The sequence below is a fragment of the Lolium rigidum genome, chromosome 2 (assembly GCF_022539505.1).
Source record: "Lolium rigidum isolate FL_2022 chromosome 2, APGP_CSIRO_Lrig_0.1, whole genome shotgun sequence".
In the NCBI taxonomy this organism is placed as follows: Eukaryota; Viridiplantae; Streptophyta; class Magnoliopsida; order Poales; family Poaceae; genus Lolium; species Lolium rigidum.
In genome coordinates this window covers 77,868,393-77,879,043 of record NC_061509.1, presented here as the reverse complement: position 1 = coordinate 77,879,043, position 10,651 = coordinate 77,868,393, and the positions used below count along the sequence as shown (strand labels likewise).

Genomic DNA, 10,651 nt, shown 5'->3' with positions numbered 1-10,651 from the left:
TTCGAATTTGGTGATTCTAAAAATTGGCTAACTGGGTAATCCCCGGTGAATTCAGATGTAGAATTTTCTCCCGGTCATTTTGATATATTATACGTTTTTTCAAGATCGTATGCAATCAGGAATCCAGTTTGATGATTTTGCAACGCAATTTTGCAAAAAAAGTCGAAATTCATGTTTGTTAATTCTCAGTGGTACTCGATGATATACTATATGGGCAAATCGAAGGATTTTACTTTTTGAAATTTCTATCTATTTCTTTTGTATTTTACAGTGCTAAAAAAGGCGATACGGGGGGATGGAGTTGCATGAGGAGCAAAAAATTCTTCTGTGGCGCATGGAGCGCATGTGCGCCACTGAAATGTGTATTTTCTGTGGCGCACCAGCCCATGTGCGCCGTAGAAAGTCTTATTTCTGTGGTGCCGCACGTGGTCATGTGCGCCACAGAAATAGTGAAATTAGGGCTGGCAGGGGTGGGGCTCACCTTATTTCTGTGGCGCATGGGTGACATGTGCGCCACAAAAATACTCTATTTCAGTGGCGCACATTGTCTGGTGCGCCACAGAAATAAATTTTGTGACGCATGCAAATTGGTGCGCCACAGAATAGCATCTCACCTATAGCTAGTTTCCTACTAGTGAGGTCCTCTCGTGGATTAGGGCCACCTCAGGGCCTCCAACGGGTGAGGGCGACTTTGCGGAGTGGTGGTCGCTGGTGGTGCAGACCGCCCCTCGCCAGTTGCGTAAGGGCACATTGTCGCTGATCATGCTCACCGCATGGTGAATTTGGAAGCACAGGAACGTTGCGGTCTTCGACAACGTGCAACCTTCGGTGGCTTCCTTGCACAACGACATCAGGACCGAGGCGCGGCAGCGGGCGGACGCGGGTGGCCGGGGTCTTCGCCAACTACTCCCCTAGATTAGGTTTTTTTGGTTGAGTTGTATGGTGCGGTGTTGGTCCTTTCTTGGACTTGTACATATAACCTTCTTTTTTCTATCAATGCATCGAAACGCAAGTCTTTTGCGTTCGTGAAAAAAAGGGGTTGTTCTTCTTTTCCAAGAAAATCAAATGATAGTTTTTTCTAAGATAATGGAAGATGTGGTTGCTCTCCGGCCTTTGCATCGATACATGCACATGAATGACAAATCTGCAAAATCCAATTGCATGGGTATGCTTCAGCGATTTGTAGATCCAACGTTGTTCTAGAAAGAGCAATACTATAGATATCCTTTCCACTGCCATTATATGGTAGCTGTCTTTCTCAAAGTATTGGCACTATTTTCAGATTTTTAACCATTATACTAGTATAAGTGATGAAACAGTCTTAGGCTGAATGGCTCCTGGCGTGATTTTTTTTCAAGGATACAGCCTGGAAGGTTAAGAAAAAAATACTACTTAAAACATATAAGTCAAAGGATAGGATTGCATCCGAGATCCATCTAGAGCAATATTTTCAGATCGGATGGTTCGGAAGCAATAGAAGCAAGCTGGCATGGTATCATTATTAGCATTAAAGCAAGCACAAAGGGAAGTTTTTAGGACATAATCTACTACCCCTGTGTATTGGGTGAGCTCACCAACCAGGCCACCTGGACCACACCTGTTGAAGAGAGAAAGAGAGATCTGAGGAGTCAGGCAGGCACCCCTGAAAAACCCTTTCGAAGGCAGCGGGGAGAGGAGAGATCGGACTAGCTACGGAGGTAGGTAACCCTGTAATTTCTATCTTGTTTCTCTTTCTCCGTCTCTTGTAAAGAGAAAAGAGAGAGACCATTTGTTGATTTCGTTTCTGCTACTTCCATGGTGCTGGTGCATGGCTTGATGAGAACTTATCTTGGTGAATTACCTCTTGGATTATAGATGGATAGCTTGTATCATCACTTCATCAGTAGATAGAAAGAGGTCAATCCTTGTTATTTATATAATTATTCCTTCATCGTGTCTTGCTTGATTGCTTCAAGTTGGACTCCTTCTGGATCAGTGGATTCCACAAATCAGTCTGCTCAGCTGATTCAGGAAGGGAACTGCTAATTTTGCATGATCCCCATTCCAGCTGAATGGGGATTTTTCCGAGATGAGTGGATGACATGGAGGTGATGGAACCACAGTATGCAAAGCAGCGATTGACTTGTGGCTTTTTGCAATTGCACAAGGAAACGCAACAGCAAATGACATAGCATCTTCACTTCTTCCTCTTCTCGTCTTGACCGTTGTCGATTTTTTTTTCAATGCTTCTCCAGTTAATATTTACTGAAAATAATACATTCTCACACGCGTCTGGCAGTGGTAAATATCACCGCCACGCCGTCGCTCCCGCCAATGTAGCACCCGTCCTGTGGCAGTGTTGTTTTGCTACTGTGAGCTCAGATTTTACCTTCGAACTGCAGGTAGGATGGCAAAGCTGAAGGCATTGTTACAGAAAAGGGAAAATCGCATTTGCGCTGACTGCGGCGCACCTGATCCCAAATGGGCGTGAGTGTCTGCATCCCAACCTCAGATAGCTATTGCATGAGTTATCACGTTCTAATAACCAGATGATGATATAAGGCCTCACTATTCAAACAGTAATTACTTACTTGCATCTGTCATTTTATATGTAAACCCTTCTGTACACAAAGATACCTTGTGGTCCTGGCAATGCTTTTGCAGGGAAAATACTAGCACAATTTTGGGAGGAATTATAAAGTATGCAAGATCTTGCGGAACAAAATTAGACTAATGTGCAGTTATCAGAAACTATTTTCCTTGCATATGACTCAGTATTTCCTTACAGATCAGCTAACATTGGGGTATTCATATGCGTAAAATGTTCTGGCGTTCACAGAAGCCTTGGTACACATATCTCAAAGGTTTAACTAGCTGAACTCAACAATAATTTTATGCATGTAGAATTTATTTTATTCCTTTAGGAAAAACACCTGATCGTCTTAGTGTGTTAACTAGTCCTAGAATTGCAACCAATACTTGCAAGTAGCAATGCATAGTGTATCTGAATGCTTGATTTCGATCTTCTATTCTTGCTGGAAATGAGCTGCTTTATGTGAAACTAATATGGTCAACCTTTTACTTGGTCCAGGTCATGTCAGTGACACTAGATAAGTGGACTGACGATGATATTAACTTCATGATAGAAGTTGGTGGAAACTCGCAAGCCAATGCAATCTACGAGGCCTTTCTCCCAAAGGGCTACAGCAAGCCACATCCAGATTCTGCCCAGGAAGAGCGACATAATTTCATCAAGTATTTCATCTTCTTTTTCATCTGGAAATGCCATGTGGTTCAGTTTATCCCTTTGTAATGCTTACCTTGAAAAATTCCAAAAAAGGCATCCATGAACTCCATATTACTGTTATCTTAATACTAATGATTAGCCATGCCTCAATGTTTCAGGTCAAAATATGAGCTCCAGGAATTTCTACAGCCCAGCCTACGGATCGTATCTAATTATCCTAGTGATGTCGGAAAACACGCAGCCAGCACCTCACATTCTGGTAGCTCCAAAAGTGAGGCAAGGCTGCCCATGATTGCATATTAACACAAGCTCTATGATTCTTAGGATGTCATACAATTCACATGTTCCTCTACGCAGATTGGAATGGTTGAGTTCATCGGAATACTAAATGTCAAAGTTATTGGAGGTACCAAATTAGCTGTCAGGGATATGTATAGCAGCGATCCTTATGTAGTCTTGACCCTCGGACAGCAGGTAAAATCATAGTAGTTCTTATTTCTCCAACAAATAATAACAGTTACAGTTGACATCGAAATTTGAGCATTCTTGCAGAATTATTTATTTCAGCAATTTTGACAAGCAAATCTGAACGTAAGAGTATTCTGTTGCTTAAACCCTCGCCCTGTCCTGCTCAAAATAATTTTAGACAAGTGTCATTGTTAGACACCGCTGTCAGTTCCGTCAGTTTCGTCAGTTAGGGAGTAGCTAGTCGTTTTCTGTTATCAGCTGCGCTTTGCACGGCGCAGGACCAAGTCTAGATCGTGTAGCACGAAGCTCGGATCATGGGATGGCATGATCGGTAGTGGAGCACGTTGCTCACCACGTTTTCCCTTTGAATGAATAAAAGGAGAGAAACAGAAAAGCTGCTTGCAGTTGAGCGCAGCACAAAATTCTCTGTGTGTTCGTCGAGTTCATCCTCTCTCTCCCTCAATTTCTTCCTCTGATCGAGTTAGGAGTTTAGGGAAACAATTGGTATCAGAGCGTTGCGATCTTGCGGCCATGTCAAGCAGATCGCCGCACCAGTCACGGACCCCTCCACCCGTGGAGCGACGGCGCTCGCAGAGCCGCGGTAGGGACCGGTCGCGACACGGCGGCGGCGAGGTGGTGGTACAGCAGGTAGTGCGCGAGTCCGGCGGCGGCTCCGGCGCAAACCTGCACTTCCCGATGCTGACCCGGGGAGGGTACACGACCTGGGCAATGGTCATGAAGGTCAACCTTCTGGCGGCGTCTCTCTGGGACGCCATCACGGATGATCACGTCGCGCGCGTCGACGACATGAAGACCCTAGCGGCGCTGCTCCGATCCACGCCGGAGGACATGCATTGCATGCTCATCGGGAAAGGATCGTCCAAGGCAGCGTGGGAAGCGATCCGCACCCAGTTCCAGGGGCCAGATCGCGTCCGCGACGGGCGCCTCCGACGGCTCCACACGGAATTTGAGACCGTGTCGTTCAAGAACGGGGAGAAAGTCCAGGACTTCTCCCTCCGCCTCTCCAACCTCGTCGCCGGACTTCGCTCACTGGGCGACACCGTCGCCGAGGAAAAGATCGTCCGTAAGTTCCTGTCCATCGTCCCATCGCAATTCATTCAAATTGCCTTTTCCATGGAGACCCTCCTCGACCCTGCCACAATGACTGTCGAGGAGGTGACCGGGCATCTGCGCGCGATCGAGGAGCGCCTGGATGGAGATCAAGGGAGCGACGCGCCTGGCGGCCAGCTCCTGCTCACTGAGGAGCAGTGGGAGGCGCGCAAGCGCCAACCTCGCGGTGGCGGTGGCTCTTCAAGCAAGGGCGACGACCGTGGGAAGAAAGGCGGTAAGCCACCGCCCACCGGGGCGGGCGAGACCGTCGACGGGGACAAGTGCCGCCATCTGCGGCAAAGCCGGGCATTGGGCCCGCGATCGCCGGAAGAAGAAGCGCGACGAGGCCGCCAAGCGCAAGGCGGCTCCGGCGGCGGCGAACCTCGTCGAAGCCGAAGAAGAGGACGGGCCAGCGATGATGATGGCATGCGTCGAAGAGATCATCGAGGCTCCCACCGTCGTCATGACGGAGGCACCTCGAGCTCACGAGGGCGCACGCGTCTACCTCAACGAAGAGAAGGCCATGATCACCCCCTCGCGCGTGGACGGTCAAAGCGGCGAGGTCTGGTTCCTGGATACAGGGGCCACGAACCACATGACAGGCTCCATCAACGCCTTCGCCGATCTGGACCGTTCGGTGTCTGGAAAGGTGCGCTTCGCTGACGGCTCCGTGGTGGACATCCACGGGCGCGGCACCGTCGTGTTCGCCGGCGGCAGCGGTGATCACCGTGCGTTCACGCAGGTGTTCTACATCCCCGCGCTCAAGAGCAGCGTTGTCAGCCTTGGGCAACTCGATGAGAGCTGGTTCGACATCAACATCCGCCGTGGAGTCTTGACCATCCACGACCAGCATCGACGCCTCCTGGTCAAGGTAAAGCGATCTCAGAATCGGCTGTACAAACTGACCTTCACCCCTGTACATCCAGTGTGCCTCGCCGTTGGTGACGTGTCCGAGGCCTGGCGCTGGCACGCCCGGCTCGGGCACCTGCATTTCGACGGGATGCAGCGGATGGCTCGCGGCGGACTCGTGCGTGGTCTACCTCCAATAGACCACGCCGACGAGCTCTGTGACGCGTGCCTCGCTGGGAAGCAGCGACGCTCTCCGTTCCCGCAACGGGCGAAGTACCGGGCGGAGAAGCCCCTCGAGCTCGTCCACGGCGACCTGTGTGGCCCGATCACGCCACAGACGCCAGGAGGGCGCCGATACGTGCTGCTGCTGATCGATGATCGCAGCAGGTACATGTGGGCAGAGCTGCTCGCATCCAAGGACCAAGCAGCACGGGCCATCGTCAAAATACAAGCGGCGGCAGAGGTGGAGTGCGGGCACAAGCTGCGAGTGCTGCGCACCGACCGTGGCGGCGAGTTCACCTCCGCCACTTTCTACCAGCACTGTGAGGAGGCAGGCGTGCAGCGGCATCTCACGGCTCCGTACACGCCGCGACGGGAATGGCGTCGTGGAGCGCAGGAACCAGACGCTCCTCGGCATGGCCAGAAGCATGCTCAAGGCCAAGCGGGTGCCAAACAGATTCTGGGGAGAGGCCGTCCTCACGGCCACGTTCATCCTCAACAGATGCTTCACCCGCAGCGTCGACGCCATGACACCGTACGAGGCGTGGCATGGGAAGAAGCCGGACGTGCGCTTCCTCCGCGTCTTCGGCTGCATCGGCCACGTCAAGGTGACGCGCCCAAACCTTCAGAAGCTGGAGGACAGAAGCCACCCGATGGTGTTCGTCGGATACGAGACGGGCTCAAAGGCGTACCGCCTCTACGATCCCTCCACCAAGCGCTTGCACGTTTCCAGAGACGTCGTCTTCGACGAGGGCGCCTGCTGGAACTGGGACGCGCCGGGGGAGCCGCCGGCGAGCAGCGTGTTCACTGTTGAGCACCCTGTCTACGTGACACGCCTAGCTACCGGGGGAGCTGGGTCACCGCCCTCGAGCAGCGGCGCGTCGGCACCACCCACGCCCCTCTCAGTCTCGACGTCGACCACGCCATCACCAACACGCAGCGGAGGAGCAACTGCGACACCCACGGGCGGCACGCCGTCTTACTTCGTGTCGCCACCAACGGCACGCTCCGCATTATTCGATGCGGCGGACAGTGCCGACGCTCCTCACCGTTTTCGCCTCGTCTCTGACCTGGTGGGTGGACCTGCTGCCCCGGCGCAGCTGGCACCGCGCCCACAATCTGCGGAAGACGAAGAAGAGGACGATGAGGCACTGCACCTCATGGTCGGCGAAGAACCAACGTCCTTCGCAGAGGCTGAGAAGGAGGACTGCTGGCGTCGAGCGATGCTCGACGAGCTGCAGTCCATCGACGAGAACGAAACCTGGACGCTCACCTCCCTCCCTGCAGGCCACCGTGCGATTGGCCTCAAATGGGTCTACAAGGTGAAGAAGGACGAGAACGGGCGCATCGTCAAGCACAAGGCCCGTCTTGTTGCCAAGGGATATGTTCAGCGTCCTGGGGTGGACTTTGAGGAGGTGTACGCGCCAGTCGCTAGGCTCGAGTCCGTGCGGCTGATCCTTGCACTGGCGGCGCACCGCGGCTGGGAGGTGCACCACATGGACGTGAAATCTGCGTTCCTGAACGGTGAGCTCGAAGAGGTGGTGTATGTGTCACAGCCACCGGGTTTCACCGCCGATGGACGTGAACAAGAGGTGTACAAGCTCCACAAAGCTCTGTACGGGCTGCGCCAAGCTCCGAGAGCATGGAATGCCAAGCTAGACGCAAGCTTGGTGTCTCTAGGCTTTAGGCGCAGCTTGTCAGAGCACGGCGTGTACGCAAGGGGCAGTCATGGCACACTGCTCATCGTCGGCGTGTACGTCGACGACCTGGTGATCGCAGGAGCAGAACAACTAGAGGTGAACAAGTTCAAGCAGGAGATGAAGAGCTTGTTCTCCATGAGTGACCTTGGTGCCCTCCGCTACTACCTCGGACTCGAGGTGAGACAGGGACAAGGGCGCACCTCTGTGTCACAGGGAGCTTATGCAAGCAAACTACTGGAGCGGGCTGGCATGGCGGACTGCAACTCCACACGCACGCCCATGGAGGCTCGATGCAAACTGAGCAAGGACAGCAAGGAGGCGCCCGTCGACGCCACCTTCTACCGCAGTGTCATCGGCAGCCTCAGGTACCTGGTGAACACCCGCCCTGACATCGCGTTCGCCGTGGGCTTCCTCAGCAGATTCATGGAAGCACCGGCGGCGGATCATCTGGCGGCTGTGAAGCATCTCCTGCGGTACATCTCAGGCACACTGAACCACGGTTGTGTGTACAACCGCGGTGACGACGAGACGCTGATCGGGTTCAGTGACTCCGATCACGCCGGCGACATTGACAGCAGGAAGAGCACCTCAGGGGTTCTGTTCTTTCTTGGAAGCAGTCCTGTCAGCTGGCAATCTCAGAAACAGTCGGTGGTGGCAACATCGTCCTGCGAGGCGGAGTACATCGCAGCGGCGACGGGAGCTAGCCAGGGCGTGTGGCTTGCTCGTCTGTACGGCGAACTACTGAATCGAGCAGCAGCGCCGGTCACCATCTACATAGACAACAAATCTGCAATATCCCTGTGCAAGAACCCAGTGCTGCATGACAAGTCCAAGCACATTGATCTGCGGTTCCACTTCATCCGTGATTACGTGGAGAAAGGCATGATCAGGGCAGAGTTCATCAGCACAGGAGAACAGAAGGCAGACATTCTGACGAAGGCTCTTGGTCGTGTTCGATTTGAAGAGCTTCGCGGCAAGATTGGCATCATCAACACTCAGGGCATGAGCTCGGGTTGAGGGGGAGATTGTTGCTTAAACCCTCGCCCTGTCCTGCTCAAAATAATTTTAGACAAGTGTCATTGTTAGACACCGCTGTCAGTTCCGTCAGTTTCGTCAGTTAGGGAGTAGCTAGTCGTTTTCTGTTATCAGCTGCGCTTTGCACGGCGCAGGACCAAGTCTAGATCGTGTAGCACGAAGCTCGGATCATGGGATGGCATGATCGGTAGTGGAGCACGTTGCTCACCACGTTTTCCCTTTGAATGAATAAAAGGAGAGAAACAGAAAAGCTGCTTGCAGTTGAGCGCAGCACAAAATTCTCTGTGTGTTCGTCGAGTTCATCCTCTCTCTCCCTCAATTTCTTCCTCTGATCGAGTTAGGAGTTTAGGGAAACATATTCTTGTCTGCAGAAAGCGCAGACTTCAGTGATCAAAAGAAACCTGAATCCCGTCTGGAATGAAGAACTCAAGCTCTCTGTTCCTCAGCACTACGGGCCTCTGAAACTGGTAACAATAAGCTCTAAGAAATAAAAACAATTATGATATGTTCATCTGGCAATAATATTATCTTACAAACTCCTGTGCTAATAATAAACAGCAAGTGCTAGACCATGACATGGTATCCAAGGATGACGTGATGGGGGAGGCCGAGATCGACTTGCAGCCCATGATTAACGCGGCAGCAGCATTCGGCGATCCAGAACACCTCGGCGACATGCAGATCGGCCGGTGGCTCAAGTCAGCTGACAACGCTCTCACCACCGACAGCGCTGTCATGATAACAGGGGGCAAGGTGAAGCAGGAGGTCTCCTTGAAACTGCAGCGCACCGAGTCAGGGGAGGTGACGCTGGAGATGCAATGGATAGCTCTAAACATGTAGAATCCGGATAACGGTATAACACGGCAAACTTGTGAAAGCCGTTTCATCTGCAAATATGCTTATAGAGATTGTATTGTGCTGCAACGGGAGAAGTTTTTTTCCATTTGATTGTCTTTTTGTGAAAAAATATTTAAGATTGAAACAGTAATAAGCATAATCTGGTTGTAAATTTTCAACAGCAATTGCAGTAAGGCCGTCAGATCATCTGAACTATGCACTTGTAATCATCATCCGTCCTTATAGACCAATGGCAAACGAAAAGGGTGTAGAATTCAAGTGTGCCAAGAAACTTATCCATCATTGTATTTGTAGACATAAATTGCTTTCGTGTTCAACCTTTCCACATGAAAAGAACTAAGACATGTATCTACCAAGGATATGTTGGATTATTAGGCAATTTCCATGTGAGTTTAATTACCGAAAGCAAGATTACAGATGCACAAGCATACTTAACCATACACATCAGACTAAGCACATGCATCAGATCTGAACATGGAATAAGTAGCAGTGCAAGGTAGGAGAGTAAAAGCACGTACATCGCGACCGGGAAGGTCGCACCAGCAGCAGCACCACCACCACCATGGGAGTTGTTGATGTCGCCCATGGTGTAGTCGGATCTGTCGATGAAGCAGCCGAACCGTCGATGAAGAAGACGAACAGCAGCGAGCAGTCGCGCCGAGACGCTCCCCAAAAACCTTATCGCCCGTCTCCCGGTGCAGGATCTCAACGGACGGGGTTTCGGAGGCCTGCTCTCCCGGACGGTTGTGCACGCAGTCGCCGGGATGGGGAAGACTAGAGAGTAGCACAGCAAAAGGAGCTTCGCGAGAGAGAGATCTAAGAGCACTGTTCTCCAGATCTGATCGGTCTCCTTGTATAGCCTGGGAGGAGAGCCGCCCTGACCGCGTTGACACGCGTAGGAAGCCAGGGACACGCGGCGAGCATGCACATGCAGGTCGACACGTACCCAACACAGTTGGTGCACCAAGCAAAAATTTAGGCTTCCTTTGAGTGTGTCTCGAACTCGAACTCGAGTCACGAAACGCGACGTGCGTGCGTGACGAGGCGAGGCGGGGTGGGCGGAGGAGGAGTGCGCGAGGGCTCTCTCTATTCTCACTCACTTGGAAGGAGTAGAACAGCAGCCCTTATATACCACTCCAACTCACTCCCAACTAGCAATGTGGGACTAAACTTTGTCCCCCAAGGC

The 10,651-nt window shown here is 51.9% G+C and overlaps 1 protein-coding gene across 1 annotated transcript; it reads left to right on the top strand.

The window, feature by feature from the left end:
* The first annotated feature begins 1,562 nt into the window (after window positions 1–1,562).
* Window positions 1,563–9,718, top strand: LOC124686762 (ADP-ribosylation factor GTPase-activating protein AGD12-like). The gene is made up of 8 exons (XM_047220663.1): window positions 1,563–1,697; window positions 2,382–2,466; window positions 2,768–2,843; window positions 3,071–3,234; window positions 3,385–3,502; window positions 3,584–3,700; window positions 8,979–9,074; window positions 9,166–9,718. Exons 2-8 carry the CDS (start codon window positions 2,387–2,389, stop codon window positions 9,445–9,447), a joined length of 933 nt encoding a protein of 310 aa, XP_047076619.1. The 5' UTR covers window positions 1,563–1,697; window positions 2,382–2,386; the 3' UTR covers window positions 9,448–9,718.
* Window positions 9,719–10,651: the final 933 nt, after the last annotated feature.

Excerpts from the sequence above, each read along its gene's own strand:
- LOC124686762 (XM_047220663.1), top strand. The coding sequence starts at position 2,387 with ATGGCAAAGCTGAAGGCATTGTTACAGAAAAGGGAAAATCGCATTTGC. Across the intron at positions 2,844-3,070 it reads TTGGTACACATATCTCAAAG|GTCATGTCAGTGACACTAGA; the intron begins GTTTAACTAGCT and ends TACTTGGTCCAG. Across the intron at positions 3,701-8,978 it reads TCTTGACCCTCGGACAGCAG|AAAGCGCAGACTTCAGTGAT; the intron begins GTAAAATCATAG and ends TCTTGTCTGCAG.